Raw genomic sequence first — 18,301 nt, 5'->3', positions numbered from 1 at the left:
TCGGCTTCAAAGCAGTTGAATGGCTGAGTGTGCTTCAATTCAATTTTATTTTATTTCTACAGCACTTTTAATAATGGACATTGTCACAAAGTAGATTTGCAGAAATATATAAATTCAAGATCTAAATTTGAAATTTATGACAGGCCTTGCTAATGGTCATTTTAGTTAGCATGCTAACTCTAAGTGAACCACCGTAAGTTTTGGGAGTGGGATGGGTGGAAATGGGGCGGGTTCAGTGAGTAAAAAATGATTCAAATCTTATCTTGACAGAAAATAAATGGCTCCCTAATGGACCTAGTCAAGTCAAGTCAAGTGGAGTTTATTATGGAGGATATTAAACTAGGATATTAAATTACATATTATACTATGTAGGATAAAAGCCTTTATTTCATACAATTAGCTGTCTAGCGCGTTTATAAAGAGAGAACAGAACCATTTAGCTCTACATTCACTACAGTTACAGCTAGGGCTGAGCAATATAGCAATATAACATCGATATTGTGAGTATCGTGATACCTTTTTATAACTTTTTTTAAATAATCACAAATTCTGATTAGAAGCACACAAAGTTTCATGTCTGAATTTTGTTCTGAATCTTTAAAATTACAGAATGTTCATTTTTTTAAACAGAGTTTTAGTCTTACACCCTTTCAGTGTTCAGTGATTTATTTTCACAGACAATAAATTAAAATAAAATTAATCTCAGATTTTCAGTTTCTTTTAGTTTTATAGGTTTTTTTATAACAGCAACTTGACTTTTTGCTGTCACAGTTTGGTAGCAAACCTACCTATTGTGATACATATCATCTATCATAGAAATGACTTAAAGTATCGTAGTATATATTATTTTGGTCATATCTTCCACCTCTAGCAGTTTCTCCATCTAAAAGCTTCATAATAATTTGGAACAATAGATATATTGTTTGTATATTGTATATAAATTTTCATGGTTACACAATTGCACTATTTGTCCATATAGTACACAGTTATAGAAGGGAATTATTTATAATCGCACTATCTGGTGTCACCAAAATGAGGATGGGTTTCCTTTTGAGTCTGGTTCCTCTCAAGGTTTCTTTTTCATATCATCTCAGGGAGTTTTTCCTCACCACCATCACCTCTGGCTCGCTCATAAGGGATTAATTCATAAGGTTAAAATTTATATCCTGAATTTATATATTTCTGTAAAGCTGCTTTGTGACAATGTCCATTGTTAAAAGCGCTATACAAATAGAATAAGATTGAATTGAACTGAATATCTTGTTCAGAAATGAATCCTATGCTACAGTCAGGATTGATTTTAAGTGGAAGAGAATGATTAGACAGACACTATATGGCCAAAAGTATGTGGACACCTGACCGTCACACCTGCAGAGGGTGATTCATTGCAAAATGGGGTGCAGTCAGTGTTCCAGTTCATCCCAAAGGTGTTCAGTGGGGTTGAGGTCAGGGCTCTGTGCAGGACACTCGAGTTCTTCCACTCCAACCTTCACACACCATGTCTTCATGGAGCTCGCTTTGTGCACAGGGGCATTGTCATGCTGGAACAGGAAAGGGCCTCTTAGTTCCAGTGAAGGGAAATTGTACCCACATATGGGTGTGATGGTCAGGTGTCCACATACTTTTGTCCCTATAGTGATTGACTTCTTTCGTATCCTCTGCTCTAGCTGATGACGAGGTTAAATGATAATAAGTAATAAGCTCATGTGCAGTTGTGTTGTTGATGTACGCTATTCTCTGCCACACTAATGTTTGTTCGTATCTTGTTTATTTATGGGGGTTATTTTTTAAGCTCTAGCAAGACATTTTGCTTCTCATATATACAAGGAATAATGCAAAATTATAATTTCAGCTTGCTGAAAATGAGATACAACAGCTATGTGTCTTGTTCAGAAATGAATCCCTGTGCTGTCAGGATTGCACGAGGACAGACTTTATAGGAGAAAGCTGATATATATGATGAGGATGAAATATTATATTAATATTTATATATATTAATATTATATTAATATATCTATTTTATTTTTATTGTATTTATTTGTGCTTGTTTTTCTCTTTTATTGACCTTTTACTCAGTGTGTGTGTGTAGCATATTAGCATGCCATGTTCTGCTTCTTCCTGCTGTACTGTTCTGGTTCAAATTTTTTAAACAAATAAAGAATTAAATAAATAAATTGTCGTTATTTCCTTCCTGCAGTATGCTGTTTGGAATGCTGTCCTGCTGTTTACTACTTTAATACTATCTTTTAAATGCGGAAGTGTGCAGGTTTAAAGGAGGACTTTTTCTGTTTTGAATTTTGTTCAGGCGCTCAACATGATGCACTTTGGGGTCCTAACTAGCAACGGAAGCTAGCGGAAGGGAAAGGAGTAAACCATCCCATTAAAACTACCTTATCTCCTGGGTTTGTTTTTGGCTTATTTTGAAGGTAAGATGATTTGTAATGAACGGCAGTAACTGAATGCATCATGGCGTGATGATTGTGTGGCTTGGCGGTGTTTGTTGTGGCGATGATGGCGGTGTTGCTGGTGATTTGATCAGTGTTTACATACAAACCTCTGCGGGCGGCCTGGAATTAAACCGAGCTGGTTAACGCTCACTAACTAACACTCACTCACACACTCACACTCTCTCTCTCTCTCACACACACACACACACTCTCTGACACTGACATGTGAGCACTAGCTTCAACCCCAGCTGACTTATTGACGAGTGTTTGGATGTTTGAGGGAAATATGGACGCGTGAAGTTTCTCAGTGCTAGCTAACACGCCTACTAGTTCACCAGCTAGTCTTAGATAACTAAAGGAGGGAAAAAGGTTTAACATATTTGGTCACTAATGTTCATTTATCTGCTGTCTTATTGTGAGCTTATCTGAATGTCTGGCTGATATTTGTTCCTGAAAACAAACTTTGAAAGTGCAGCCCACTTCTGTGTGAAATATATTTATTATAGCTGTGTAGCTGAGGGAACTTTTATTTTAAAGGTGCAGTCCGTTTTATTTATTTTATTCCTTACTTGTACAAATAACCTGGACCATATATACAGAACATGATTTAAAACAATAACAACAACAATGGGTTAAGCAGTGGCTTTATAAAGTTTATAAAGTCGCTGAGAAAACCCGTTTGGAAAACAGACTTCCGGTCCGGAAGCTTGTTTGTGTTTGGATGCTTCTCCTGTCAATCATTTTATAGACACACTTATAGGCCACATCAAGGAGCTATTTAGACGTGGAATTAAATTTGTTCCCAAAGTATTGAACGTAAATTTTCAAGAAATGAACAAAAATATGCAGTGAGAAAGGAGAAAAACACTCTGAAACTGAAAATAATGAACTCAGTGGCAAGAATTTAACATCTTCAAAAATAACAGCGTTCTTTGTTAACAGTTTTCTAAACTTCCTTTTCGCTAATCATGGTTTCTGAATGTGTATTCAGTTTTCATTTACGCTTTCAAAGTTTACGTCTACCATTCTGGCACAAACCTCTCGTGTGGGCGGGGCTTAACAGCGGTTTCCTCTCATTGGTTAGTGAGATTTGGATCGACAGCTCGAGTGTCCAGCTGAGGAGGAAGATGATGATGATGATGATGATGACGACACTCCTGAGAGCTCATCTCAAAAAAATAGTCGTAAATAGTCGTGACTATGAGACTATCCAAACCTGAAATATTAATTACGAACTAATATACTAACTAAGTAAATAAGGAAGTAAGTAAGTAATTTCCACTACAAAGTACAAACACTATAACTTTACAGAGAACTGCATCCAGAACGCTCTCCAAAATTGGCACCTCTGAAGCCTCTACTTCCAGGTCAGCGAGCTGTCAATCTAAATCTCACTAACCAATGAGAGGAAATCGCTGTTAAGCCCCGCCCACATGAGAGGTTTGTGCCAGAATGGTGAATATAAACAGTGTATTCATATACCATGATTAGCGAAAAGGAAACTTAGAAAACTGTTAACAAAGAATGCTGTTTATTTTTGAAGATGTTAAATTTTTGTCCCTGAGTTCATCGTTTTCGGTTTCGGAGAGTTTTTCTTCTTTCTCATTGTATATTTTTGAAAAGTAACGTTCAATACTTTTGGCACAATTTTAATTCCATAGTCACACTACACTTTTCGTTCCATTGACTTCCATTCATACGCGTACAAATGCTGAAAACCGAAAATGCAAACTCATGCGAAGAAGTTTCGCATTTCTCTGCGTTCCAAACTTTAAGTTTGGTGAACTCTGACCTGTGAATTCGTATCACTTGAAGGCGTGTGACCGATAGAAGATCGACACGTCATGGCGTGAGCTCTTCAGATAATCCAAGATGGAGGAAGCGCTGATTATAGCGATGTCGCAACATCCCATTTTATACAATACAGCTTTAAAAGAATATAAAATCAACCTCAGAAGAGAAGCTGGCTGGACTACGGTGTCGCTGCACACACTATGTGGCGTGTGATGTCATATCCTGTTGCCGCCCATATTCGCAGCGGTCTCTGAAGAGATTTTAGAGTTTAGTGCGATCACCCCTTACTGCTACATTCAAGGTGAAGTTACAGCTTGTAATTTCCCGCCTACAACCAGTTTTAAAAAAAACAAACCAAACAAACAGAAACACGTCCCTCAACTTGAAATCTCAACTCGTCAGCTTGGAGCAGTCTTCTCAACTACCAGCTCCTTCCCTGTTTACGGAGTGACGTCAGATCAACATGGCCGCTCTCACTGTGAACAGCGTAAAGTCCCTCTTCTCTAGTCTTACTGAGTTTATAGCAGGATTGGCTTTAGAGCAGTTCATATACAGATACAGCACTCGGTTAAATCTGTAACACTGACCATATTAATCACTGGTTTGAGAATAAAATCATCAACATTAGAGTTATCACTAACGTTAGCTTGTTACTAACGCTGTTGTTGCTGTGCTGCAGTTTCAGTCCATAATGTTGCATGAAGGTTTGAGGTTCACTGCAGTGGAACAGCAGCAGCAGCCGCTCAGGCCTGTAACTGTAAAAGTGCAGTTAAAGTCGCTGTTTATGAGCTTTACGTTCTCTGACAGAGCAAACTAAAGTCTCGCTTTCATAGAGGCTCCATGTTTTTTCTCACTTCACACATTGCGAGGTGGGAAATGACGTCATTACCACTTGCAAGGCCCCAGGAGCACAGCACAGCGTAAGGTCCTGGGGGCGGAGCTTCGTGAACATGAGCGTGAAATCTTTCAAATGTTGGAAAAAAAGGACTAATGTTTCCTAATGCACGTTTAATGTAAGCAGTCTTATCGCTTCTTAGCTCCCTGCCTTCTGTAGTCGTAAAATGATGGATGCTAGTAAGGAGTTGGTGCAGAAGCTGCTCTTACACACACACACACACACACACACACACACACACACACACACACACACACACACACATAAACAAACAAACACACACACACACACACACACAGTTGAATCAGGTGTGTTAGAGCAGAGAAGACTCTAAAATGTGAAGGACAAGGTGATACGCCAGGGCTGGGGGATTATAGTGTGACACACACACGCACACACACACACAGAACCAGTGAGAGGACCACGGAGCACTATCTCCACCTTTTCATCCACCGTTAATGCCATTTATCACCTGTAAGGAAAAAGTAAATATAAAAATAAGTTTAAGTAAATAAATAATAAATATTTTAACTCCCATCGGCTCCTGACTTTTCTGTGCACTGTGTAGGTTAATACCAGTGTGAATTTGTGTTTGTTTGTTACGAAATAAGACTCTTTATATGTAGGTTTTTTTATGCTAATGAACCAAAAAAGGAATTTATTAGCTACAGTGGATATAAAACGTCTACACACCCCTGTTAAAATGTCAGTTTTTTGTGATTTAAAAAAAAAAAGAAAAGAAACCAGGATAAATCATGTCAGAACCCCAGTCGCAGATGAAGAGAAGCAGCCCCACAGCATGATGCTGCCACCACCGTGCTTCACCAGGGGTATGGTGTTCTTTGGGTGATAAGTGTCTTGTTTTTGTGCCAGACATATCTTTCAGAATTATGCCCAAAAGTTCTGTCTTGGTCTCATCAGACCGTACCACATTTTGCCACATGGTTTGGGGTGATTTAGTTGAATTTGGATGTTTTTGTTTTTTTTTTGTGAGAAAGTGCTTCAGTCTAGCCACGCTACCCCACAGCCCAGACATGTGAAGAATATGAGAGATTGTTGTCACATGCAGTACTCGCCAGATGTTCCTGCAGCTCCTTTAATGTTGCTTAGGTCTCTTGGTGGTCTCCCTGATAAGTTTTCTTCTTGTTCTTTTGTCAGTTTTATAATTTTAGCATATAATATTTGCATATAGCATATAATATCAAGCTCGTTTAAAAGGAGGCCATATAAAAATTAAGCTCCAAAAAATTCACTAGCACTGTGTTTATGCTCCAGCTTTACAAGTGGTTTCCTAGTTTATTTAAATAAAGGCTTGAAACTTAGAGTATTGAAAGGATTACCACCTTTGTAGCATTTAAAAAAGTATGGAACGATCAGTTTAAGTTAGCCCGATAGCTAGATGTAATTAGGTCCATTACCTGTGTGGTGATGTTTGTAGCACAGTTAGCAAAATAAAAGCTATCTCTGATGTTTCAGCAGAATGCCGGCTGAGCGCAAGAAATCAGTAAATGTGGATGAGAAAGAGACCGGCACCTTCGGTAACAAGGAGAGGGAGAAAGACCGAGACGGCGATAGAAGAGCGACGTTCTCCCGAGACAAGGGCAGAGATGAGAGCAAAATGAGCGGAAAGAAAGAGGGCGGCAAGTCTGCCGACGAGAAGAAGCGCAGGATCGAAGAGGAGAAGAGGCGGAAAGAAGAGAAGGAGCGGAAAAAGAGGGAGGAGGAGAAGCAGAAGGCTGAAGAGGAGCAGAAGAGGAAGGAAGAAGAAGAGCGAAAGCAGCAGGAGGAACAGGAAAAGAGGCTGCTGGAGGAGGAAGCTAAACGACAGAAAGAAGAGGAGGCAGCTCAGCTGAAGTAAGATCTGTTGTTGGTTGTCTCTGATTTTTGAGATTTGTACACGGTGAAGAATTCTTTGCTTCAGTAACTGTCGTTGTTGCAGATTAAAAGTTGATTGTTCCCTCTCTTTAGGGAGAAGGAGGAAGCTCAGCAGCTGCACCAGGAGGCGTGGGAGAGACACCAAACCAGAAAGGAGCTGCGTGTGAAGAATCAGCACGCGCAAGAGAGCCGCCCTGAAGAAGCCTTTTTCAGCCGTCTGGATTCCAGCCTGAAGAAGAACACGGCCTTTGTTAAGAAGCTTCGAACGCTCACGGAGCAGCAGCGCAGTTCGCTCTCGCACGACTTCGACTCGCTCAATCTCAGCAAGTACATCGGCGAGGCGGTCAGCTCGCTGGTGGAAGCCAAGCTGAAGATCTCGGATGTGGGCTGCGCCGTACACCTGTGCTCACTTTTCCACCAGCGCTACTCCGACTTTGCTCCACAGCTCCTAGCCGCCTGGAAGAGGCACTTCGAGGCGCGTAAGGAGGAGAAAGCTCCGAACGTGAGCAAGCTGCGCACAGACCTGCGCTTCATAGCCGAGCTCACTATCGTGGGCCTGTTCACCGATAAGGAAGGGCTCTCTCTGATCTACGAGCAGCTGAAGAACATCATCGGGGCGGACCGTGAAAGCCACACCCACGTCTCCGTGGTGATCAGCTTCTGCAAGCACTGCGGAGACGACATCGCCGGGTTGGTGCCTCGCCGCGTGAAGAGCGCGGCGGAGAAGTTCAGCCTGGTCTTTCCTCCCAGCGAGATCATCAACGCCGAGAAGCAGCAGCCCTTCCAGAACTTGCTCAGAGAGTATTTCACGTCTCTCACCAAGCACCTGAAGAAAGATCACAGAGAGCTGCAGAACATCGAAAGACAAAACAGGTTAGGCTCTGCTCAATGATTTCTCAGACAAAGCTAATCTTCTGGAAGTGTCCTTAAAACGTGTCTCTGTGTCTTCTCTCAGGCGTATCCTTCACTCGAAAGGAGAGCTGAGCGAGGATAGACATAAGCAGTATGAGGAGTTTGCAACGTGCTACCAGAAGCTGCTGGCTAACACTCAGTCTCTGGCTGATCTACTGGATGAGAACATGCCTGAGCTGCCTCAGGATAAAACTGTCCAAGAAGGTATACACACATACACACACACACACACACACACACACACACACACTAATCTGTTCGTTGACATCTAGGATGCCTTACATCTACACTGGATTGCAAAATTTGAAATTTTCCGCATTTTATAGCATTACAGCCTGGAACTGAAATGGATATAACTGGGATTATATGTCATAAATCTACACAAAAATATTCCATAATACTGAAGAACGTAATTTTGTGTTGCACCTAAACTGTCATTAAAGAGACTAGAAAATAATTCAGCAAATTGTATAGGAGATGTAGAGCAGATAGCTGTGAAATATTCAGACAGGTCTGACGTGCATAAGAGGAGATAAATAAAGAGACAGCCATTGAAGAGGGTATTTTATAGCCGAATACTGCACCTTACAGCCACCACGTGACTGTATGGTACGGTCTCTGCGTGTGTGCGCCCCCTGCTGGTTAGGAGAGGTGAGCTAGAACTGTATTAAAACAATGGGGCTTCGTTTATTAATCTTTTAGTAAAGTCGTGTGTACATGTTTGTGCAAACCAAACCGAGCTAAAAATTTCCACCGGATTTACAAAAAACTCGAACACTAATTTTCTTCGTATTTGCATGTGTTTGCTGATGAATGCAAATCACCCGTAGATTACCATGCGAGTGCACGGCACAGCAGAGGTCTGCTCGGGACTGTTTTTAAAATCCCGCTCCAGCTTAAAATTCACTCCGTGTACACCAGCTATCTGCTTAGAATGATTTTCTTCCCGACTCGACCCAATCCCGCTCAATTTAGATCTCATTTCAGAATCTCACATTTAAATTTTCCTCTAGAGAAACAAAGAGAGAGAGAGAGAGAGCTGGGGGGGGAAACAAATGTACAAGTGTGTACAAGATATTTATTTTTTATTTATATTTGTCTTATCAAAGCACAGAATCATTTTAACATATTGTATTGTCAACACAATAGAAAAAATGTCACAGAGAAAAACATCTCTTTACATTAAATATGACCTCTGTCACTCAAAATTATAATCCAAAAATATTTATATATATATATATATATATATATATATATATATATATATATATATATATATATATATATACGGACAAACGAAAACGCTTGGCTTACTATAGTGTAAGATGAAATAAAAATTTTAACAAGCGATTTAAAACCTCCGTGCATGAATACGATGCTGTTGACTGATGACTGACTTGCCTAAGGTCGGCTTCTTAGCACTAAACTCACCAGTTTCCAGTCGAAGTTCATCCTTTAATGGCAGCGTACCGGCGCTTTGCTCAGTCATTCATGAGGAAATCAGTCATTCTGAAAATGCCTGAAGTTCCCGACTAGAGCCGGTGTAGTTAGTTGAGCGTTGTTGTGACACTGCTTTTATACGAGGATGTGTGTTTGTGTGGCAGAACACGGTCCAGGTATCGACATCTTCACTCCAGGGAAACCTGGAGACTACGAGCTGGACGGTGGGATCTGGGAGGACGAGGATGCGAGGAACTTTTACGAAAACCTGGTGGACCTGAAGGCTTTCGTACCTGCCATTCTGTTCAAGGACAACGAAAAGACGAGCCAGAACAAAGACAAGGAGGAGAGCAAAGGTGCAGAATCCTGATCCGTGTCCCATTCAGACCTGGGATGCACTGTGTTACAGTTTTATTACGTCAATGATAATGGAGTCATTATTTCTGTTGCAGAAGCTAAAGAAGGACGTGAGGGGAAAGACGTGAGCTGCACAGAGGAGCTAGAACTGGAGCTCGAGGCTCTGGATATCACAGACGACCCTCTAGAGCTAGAAGCTGCTGATGAGGCTGAGAATGAAGAACTGGCCAAGAAACTCCTCGATGAGCAAGGTGGGTAGCTACAAATGCACAAAAATCTCAAGACTTCAGCCCACAGTTAGTCGTTGATGATGTGATGGTGGTGGTTATGAGCTCAATCCTTTCAGCTAAGCTTTATCAGAGTTACTTAAATACTGGTGCAATTCTCACGGTAAGGAACAAGGTCATTTAAAAAAAAATAAATATATATAAATGTCATTACGCTGTGTGATTGTATTGGAGTCACTAAGGATTGAGATTGAAATGAAATTTGTGTTTATAAAGAACAAGAGGACGAAGAAGCCAGCACTGGATCTCATCTCAAACTCATCGTCGACGCTTTCATCCAGCAGCTTCCCAACTGTGTCAACAGAGACCTGATCGACAAGGTGAACGCATACCTTACACACCTGAGCACTGAGCTCAGCTCTCATAAACACAGTTAGACCTGCCTGGTTGTATGACATCAGGCATGCTTTCTCAACCTGTCAGACCAGAGAGCTGATAATGATTTAGCTCGAAGTACAGAAGCCAGGCTGTTTTTATGAAGACAGCAATGGCAGAAAGTTTTGTTTCTTTGTTTGATATGAGCATGATTAAAGTTTCCTTGTGTGCAAATAGCTAAAATTTCAACATGCTGCATTTGTGCTGAATATAAACTCTCATATAAAGTGTTTTATTTTGTGTCATTTAAATAAAAAAAAAAAACAAAACTGCCAAAATCAGTCATTGTCTCTGATTTCTTCCAGGCTGCGATGGACTTCTGTATGAATATGAACACGAAGTCCAACCGCAGGAAGCTGGTCCGTGCGCTCTTCACCGTTCCCAGGCAGAGGTAGCCCTCGTCTCTCATTCTACTGCGCTCATAAATCAACACTAGATGGAGCTGTTGTTCTTTTCATCCTACTGAGCTGTAGAAGTTCTGTCTAAACCCTAAACTGTAGCGGTGTTTAACTCCAGCGGGTTTATTTATTCCTAATCACAGAACACAACATTTAAGAAATAAATACATACATTAATACTCAAAAATACATACAAAAATACATTTTTAACTCAATATCATAACAGTGTTTCACTCGGGTGTTTCCAGTAGTAGAAGATAATCTATAACTGCACTGGCTGTGAAGTAACATGTTACTTATGTTCATTAGGGCAGCAAATAACAGAATTAAACACATGTACTTGTGCTAATTAATTTAAGTGTAATGGAAGACTACACCTGACGTTCGACTCGTCATTTTGTTCTCATATTCGGCTCGAATTGTTTAATAATGTTGTCTGTCTATCTAACGCACGGTTTTGGTCGTCCAGTAGTCACCTGTCCGTAGTCTGGAGTGCTCATTGTCTCGCCATAGCAGTTTTCACACCGATGTGTTTAGATTTTAAATGGTAGATTAAAGACGTCGTACTTCTGTGACGCTTAAATTCGCCGAGACGGAGGTCGCAAACTGCGACACCCTCATCCATTGAATCACGTGGGATATTTTATAATGAAAAGAACAGTGTTTGTGTCCTCTTTCATCTCCATGGACTTTCTCAAATTTAATTTCCATCCTACAGTGATTACAAGAACCATAAAACAGGAGTACAGTAATAACAGGCTTTGATTTCTAAAGCAGGATTTTTCAAGTTCAAGTTCAAGTTGAGCTTTATTGTCATTCTGCTACATGTGTGGACATATAGTGGAACGAAATGTCGTGTCTCGCAGGACCACGGGGCTACATACAAGTTAAACATAAATATGAACATGGAAGTGTAAGAGAAGCAATTTGGTTGACTATACATACTTTACAAAAACTATACAAAGACTTTACATAGATACTTTACATAGATACTGTAAATGAAATTGTGCAAAAGAGTTTTAAAGCACAAAAGAGTTTTAAAGCACATTGTCCTAGTGTCTGTATCTCCTTTAGTCACACGTACCTTAGCAATGGCTATTCGTTATTGTGATTAAATGTACTAACGTGTAACGATTTTAAAATTAGTTTCCCGTCTTTTGCCATCAGACTGGATCTGTTGCCTTTCTATTCACGGTTGGTGGCCACTCTGCACCCGTGCATGTCTGATGTTGCGGAGGATCTCTGCTCCATGCTCAAAGGAGACTTCCGATTCCATGTGTGTATCTGCGTCCTAGCTACACACACACACACACACACACACAACAGCCCACATTACACACCAACCCTGCTAAAGCAGTCCTCATACTGATCCTGAAGTAGAATTTTTTTTTTTTTCTGTCATAGGTAAGAAAGAAGGACCAAATTAACATTGAGACCAAGAATAAGACGGTGAGGTTTATTGGCGAGTTGGCCAAGTTCAAAATGTTTTCCAAAACGGACACGCTGCATTGCCTGAAGGTGAGAGCATTTAAAACCGTGTATTTTAAACCAAAACAAAACCATTGTTTTTTTGTTTTTTTCTTCCCCCACTGTTCTAGTGTAACACGCTTGTGTTTCGCAGATGCTGCTGTCTGATTTCTCTCATCACCATATCGAAATGTCCTGCACTTTACTGGAGACGTGCGGACGCTTCCTCTTTAGGTCACCTGACTCGCACTTGCGTACTAGCGTCCTACTGGTGAGTACACACACCGCCGCTCGTGTTTTTTTTTTTTTTTTTTTCTTGTTTATCATTCTCTTGCTCGTAACAGTATTACTACGATACAAGTAAATAATCATGCTACTGTTATCATGCTACAATAAATGCTGTTAAAGTGTGTGTGTGTGTGTGTAAGAGTGCAAAAAAGTGCTACAGCTCACAAATACCTCTCTCTTTCTCCCTCTCTCTCGTTCTTATCCCTGCCTCTTTCAAGTCTTCTGCCCCTAAAACCTGCAGTCAGATTAATCGCCATGATTAATCTCTCGCATCAGTTACAAGCTTCATTACTGCACAATCTAATAAAGAACTTTCACACTTTTTTTTTAACTTATCTAATTAACACTGTAACCTTTTTTCCCCCCCTTTGTGCATAATGGTTCACTTTGAACTATAGGAGCAAATGATGCGGAAAAAGCAGGCACAGCACCTGGACGCTCGCTACGTGACGATGGTTGAGAACGCCTACTACTACTGCAACCCTCCACCCATGGAGAAAACCGTGCGCAAGAAGAGGCCTCCTCTGCAGGAGTATATCCGCAAACTGCTCTACAAAGACCTGTCGAAGGTTACCACTGAGAAGGTGTGCGTCCTCGTCTGTCCTGCTGTCTCTCTCTCACACCACACGCAGCATGCTACGCCACAGCCCTTTCAAACAGCCACGCGTCAGTATTCACATCAACTCCCGTGCCATTGGGTGCATTTATATTGGAATTGTGTGTGTTTAGGTTTTAAGACAGATGCGCAAATTGCCCTGGCACGACGCAGATTTGAAGAGCTACCTGATCTGCTGCATGGTGAACATCTGGAACGTGAAGTACAACAGTATCCACTGTGTGGCTAACTTGCTGGCCGGGCTAGTCGCATATCAGGAGGACGTCGGTATACACGTCGTGGATGGAGTACTGGAGGATATACGCCTTGGCATGGAGGTGCGTATATTGCGTGCGTGTAATTACGTGTATTTGTGCTAGTCACATGCTAGAGAATACATGTCAAGCCACCAAAAATAATTTTTATGGCAAATGAGCAAAATCATATTCTTACTTATACTGTTAGTGTTGAAATCATTGTGAAAACCCGTCAACAACATGCTTGTCATCCATATTTTATATTTTATATCTTGTTACTTTTTCTGTTTTTCACTGTGATGTTTTTCTGGTTATGTCTCAAGTCCGTGTGAACTAGAAACATTTCCGCATGTTCACTGGATCCTGATTGTGCCAGTCTTTGTTTTTGAAAGTGCAGTCAGGAAACAAAAAGCGTTATAGGGTTGTATAACTATCAACCCTCTATTCCAATGTTTCTACGCAGGTAAAATTCCAGGATTAGACTTAACTAAACATGAAATATATAAATACATAACACAGAACGGTTGAATTCTCCAATCCGATTGGTCAGAAGGTGAGCATTATTTGTGTATACCAGCACGGCACGGACTGTAATTCTGGCTGTAACATGATCGACACTCGCTTTTAATACGTTATTGTTTCCATAGTAACGGCTCATTCAAAGAGATTCGTACGGTGGGTTCGCCACATAATCCGAGACTAATAATAAACAGATTTTAAAAACATGTTGTTTAACAAAGTACAAGATAGAATCGTTGATGTAGAGAACGTTTATGGAAGGAGTCTGCAGGACAGAGGAGTTTATGCTTTCTGGTTTCTCTGTGAAATGACAATCTGCATTTTTAGAGAGAGAGAGAGAGAGAGATAAGGAGATGCTGGTGATGGAATGACTGTTTATCATGGCTATAGCGTGGGTGAGAACAGGAGCTAATTTGTCTCGTGGATGATCCACAACATTAAATCTTATCAGCTGTTAAATGTGCAACGTGTCGTTCGTGAATAAATTAAAACATTGTAATCATTGGCACATCGCTGTGGTATAAGTGGAATAACACACTCCAGACTGTGCGGTTCTTCAAAATAATCTACACTGGGGTGATATCAGTAACTTCGCTTCTCATCGTGCTGCATCACATTACCCCGGTGTGGATTATTTTCATGTTGTATTCCTTACATGATACATATTACATGATAAAAGGCTTCACCGTTATTGTGATATGAAAATATAATATCACCTCATGTGAGATGTCAGATTTATTCACATATTCTAGTGTCAATATCATTTTATAATATTTTGTTGCCCCGGCTGTCAGGATTGTGTCAGAACAGCGTGAACGTTTGCCTTTTTCAGGTGAACCAGCCGAAGTTTAACCAGCGGCGCATCAGCAGTGCGAAGTTCCTGGGCGAGCTGTACAACTACCGCATGGTGGAGTCGGCCGTGATCTTCCGCACGCTTTTCTCTTTCATCTCATTCGGTGTGAATCAGGACGGCTCACCCAGTCCTCTGGATCCTCCTGAACACCTGTTTCGCATCCGCTTGGTGTGCACGCTGCTCGACACCTGCGGCCAGTACTTCGATCGTGGCTCCAGCAAGAAGAAGCTGGACTGCTTCCTCATCTACTTCCAGGTTGTTTTTTCCTCCTTAATGTGCTGATTGTGAATTTCTGAGCTGTTTCTGACTTTAAATGTGTTCCACGTCTGACACGAATCTAGGCACAGTGCATCATGAGTTTATGATCGTTGAGGGGATTGTTCGACTCTAAATGAGAAAAGAATTGTAATTTACTGTCAGTCAGTTGTACCAGCCTGTAACAGTGTTTTGTGTGTGTGTGTGTGTGTGTGTGTGTGTGTAGAGATATATCTGGTGGAAAAAGAGTTTGGAGGTGTGGACTAAAGATCACCAGTTTCCCATCGATATCGACTACATGATCAGTGACATGTTGGATTTACTGAGACCCAAAATGCACCTGTGCTGCTCTCTGGAGGAAGCCTGCCATCAGGTCACTGAACTCGAGAGAGAAGTCCTCATCAAACTGGGTAAATTTTGGTGTATCACTTTGCATGTGTGTGTCTGTGTGTGTCTGTGTCTGTCTGTCTGTCTGTCTGTCTGTGTGTGTGTGTGTGTGTGTGTGTGTGTGTCTGGGATGTTACGGTGTCTTGTTTTAATGGTTATTCATGGTGTAAGATTGTTACCTTTTTCAGGCTACAGATTAAAATGCATTTTCATTTATAACCATCTACCTGTTCATGTTGTTTTACGTTCCTTGCTCCAGTGATTCTCATCCCTTTTATGTCTGGATGCGACTCCACAACAATGTGGCTTGGGTTTTGTAACCCCCTCCCCCTGGACTCCCCCTAATTTTTAACCCTGCGTTCACACTAGCGAGTAACAAAGCAACAGACAATCGTTCATTTTCTAAGTCGGCGTGCGACACAGAGCCACGATTTCAGTGACAGCGACAATGGAGAGCGTCAGTGTGATTTTCTCAACTTTATGCAAATTAGACACAACCCACTAAAGCGGCAAATCTAAATGATTGGCTCGAATGATTTCTCAGACTTTTAATTCCTATCAAAAATTTGTTCCAGTGTACTGCTTGACTTGAAAACATGGTAGAAAAGCTTATAACTGTTGTTTCATCTTATCTTGTTGCATATATAGACAGATGATTCCCTCTCACCCCTACACAGAGGGGTGGGGGTGTCTTACTCAAGCTTTGGTTACTAGAGGCCTGGGAGTTTGAGGGTTCTGCTCGGTATCTTAGCTGTTCCTAGGACTGCACTTTTCTGGACAGAGATTTCAGATGTTGTACCTGGAATCTGCTGGAGGCACTCTCCCAGTTTCGGGAGACCACTTGGGACTCCACCTTCCACATCTGTTCCAGTTGTTCCTGCCAGCCCCTGGTACTTCTCGATCTTCTCATGCTCCTTCTGACTGATGTTACTGTCAGCTGGGAACGCCACATCTATCACAATCTATCACATCTTCTGCTCCTTGTCAACCACCACTATGTCTGGTGGGTTAGCATGCAGATGCTTGCCAGTCTGGAACTTGAAATCCCACAGGACCTTAACTCTGCTGTTCTCAACCACTTTCTGTACCATGTCCCATTGGGACTTGGGGACTTCCAACCCATACTCGGCACAGATGTTTCTACACACTCTCCCAGCCATTTGATTATGCCTCCTCTTGTATGCTGTCTCAGCTTGCATCTTACACCCTGTTGTACTGTTTCAGGGACGTTTTTACACAGTCCGCACCTTGGGTCCTGTGGTTGTGACAGACCCCTGCCTCTATGGATTTGGTGCTTATGGCCTGTTATTGTGCTGCTATGATCAGAGACTCTGTGCTGTCCTTCAGGCTGACCTTTTCTAGCCACCATTAAGGTTTCTTGATGTCAGCCACTTCCTCTGTCTGCCGATGATACGTCCCATGGAGGGGCTTTGTCTTCCAAGATATTTTCTCTTCCTCTTCATCTCCCTCTGTCTTCTGCTGCCTGAGGCACTCTCTTAGCAGTTCGTCCCAAGGGGCCATCTTCCTGATGTATTCATGGATGCTCCTTGTTTCATTCTGTAGATAGTGGTTCTGACACTCACTAATCCTTGCCCTCCCTCTTTTCGCTGCTCATAGAGTTTCAGGGTGCTGGTCTTTGGGTGGAACCCTCCATGCATTGTGAGGAGTTTTCATGTCTTGACATCAGTGGCATCTATCTTCTCCTGTGGCCTGCTTGCTATTGCAGCTCAGTATCTGATGGCTGGTAGGTTATACATATTGATGGCCCGGGTCTTATTCCTACCATTGAGCTGGCTTCTCAGCACCTGCCATACCCGCTGGAGGTGTTTACCTGTAGCTAATCTCCTTGCATCCTCATCATTGCTCCCACTGACCTGTGGGATACCAAGGTACTTGTAGCTGCCCTGTATATCTGCTATCCTACCTTCTGGTAACTCCACCCATTCAGTCCTAATCACGTTCCCTCTCTTTGCCACGATGCAGCCACACTTATCCAGTCCGAATGACATCCTGATGTCCTCCCTGTAGATCCTGGTGAGATCAGTGAGTCAATGTCTCATTCACTTCTGCTGTATAGCTTGATGTCATCCATGTATCGGAGGTGGCTGATGGTCACTCCACTTCTGAATCTGTGTCCGTATCCCCTCTTTGCAATGATCTGGCCGAGGGGGTTCAGGCCTATGCAGAACAGCACTGGGGACAATGCATCACCTTGGTATATGCCGTGCTTGATGGTGACTTCAGCGAAGGTCTTAGAGTTAGCTTCCAGTGTTGTTTGCCACAGCTGCATTGTGTACTTGTTGAAGGTTCAGTGCCAAGCATTCTATTATCCCTGTGTGGGGCATTGAGTCAGGTTTTCTTGTAGTCAATCCAGGCAGTGTTCAGGTTGGTCTGCCTAGTCTTTAAAGTCTTGGGCGGTTGCTCTATCGACCAGTAGCTGGTGCTTTGACCCTCTGGTGTTGTTTTCACTGCCCTCCCGAGCTTTGCTCATGTGCTGACTCATGTGACTGCTCAACTTAGCTGCTATGATGCCTGAGTGGCGCTTCCATGTTGTGGAGAAGCAGGTTATCGGGCCATAGTTTGAAGGTGTTGTACCCTTGTGTGAATCCTTCACCCAGCCAGTCTGGGTGAGTGCCTGTTGTTATCAGCTCAGGCCATTTATTCTCTTGGCCTCTGCTTCTCTGGTGTATCTCTTCAGCCTTGCAGAGCTTCAGAGCTGAGAGTCCTTGTTTGGCAGTCTCTAGAGCCTCACCTATGGGCATCTTGTTGTGCTTCTTATCCATCCAGGACCTGTCCCTCATGACACCCTTCTGTACCTCTGTTAGCTGACTGACATCCCCCTGGGCTTTCTTGACCTTGGCTTCCAACCTTCTTCTCCATGTAGGGCATTCTCCGCTTGT

General features: G+C 42.1%; 1 protein-coding gene across 2 annotated transcripts in view; it reads left to right on the top strand.

Moving 5' to 3' along the window:
* The first annotated feature begins 2,279 nt into the window (after positions 1-2,279).
* Positions 2,280-18,301, top strand: part of upf2 (UPF2 regulator of nonsense mediated mRNA decay) — a 25,315-nt gene continuing 9,293 nt past the window's right edge. Inside the window, exons 1-15 of one of the 2 annotated variants that reach the window (XM_026919018.3) lie at positions 2,280-2,426; positions 6,613-6,990; positions 7,105-7,884; positions 7,967-8,127; positions 9,528-9,719; positions 9,816-9,971; positions 10,224-10,327; positions 10,688-10,773; positions 11,948-12,056; positions 12,185-12,298; positions 12,402-12,518; positions 12,934-13,119; positions 13,265-13,468; positions 14,739-15,014; positions 15,241-15,424. In XM_026919018.3, the coding sequence (XP_026774819.1) occupies positions 6,617-6,990; positions 7,105-7,884; positions 7,967-8,127; positions 9,528-9,719; positions 9,816-9,971; positions 10,224-10,327; positions 10,688-10,773; positions 11,948-12,056; positions 12,185-12,298; positions 12,402-12,518; positions 12,934-13,119; positions 13,265-13,468; positions 14,739-15,014; positions 15,241-15,424 (3,043 nt within the window). In that variant the 5' untranslated portion in view covers positions 2,280-2,426; positions 6,613-6,616. The remainder of the gene's footprint in view (positions 2,427-6,612; positions 6,991-7,104; positions 7,885-7,966; positions 8,128-9,527; positions 9,720-9,815; positions 9,972-10,223; positions 10,328-10,687; positions 10,774-11,947; positions 12,057-12,184; positions 12,299-12,401; positions 12,519-12,933; positions 13,120-13,264; positions 13,469-14,738; positions 15,015-15,240; positions 15,425-18,301) is intronic. The other variant, XM_026919016.3, reaches the window with a different exon arrangement.

The sequence above is a fragment of the Pangasianodon hypophthalmus genome, chromosome 9, assembly GCF_027358585.1.
Source record: "Pangasianodon hypophthalmus isolate fPanHyp1 chromosome 9, fPanHyp1.pri, whole genome shotgun sequence".
Lineage (NCBI taxonomy): Eukaryota > Metazoa > Chordata > Actinopteri > Siluriformes > Pangasiidae > Pangasianodon > Pangasianodon hypophthalmus.
The sequence above is the reverse complement of the archived record's forward strand: the minus strand, read 5'-3'. Positions and strand labels throughout refer to the sequence as shown.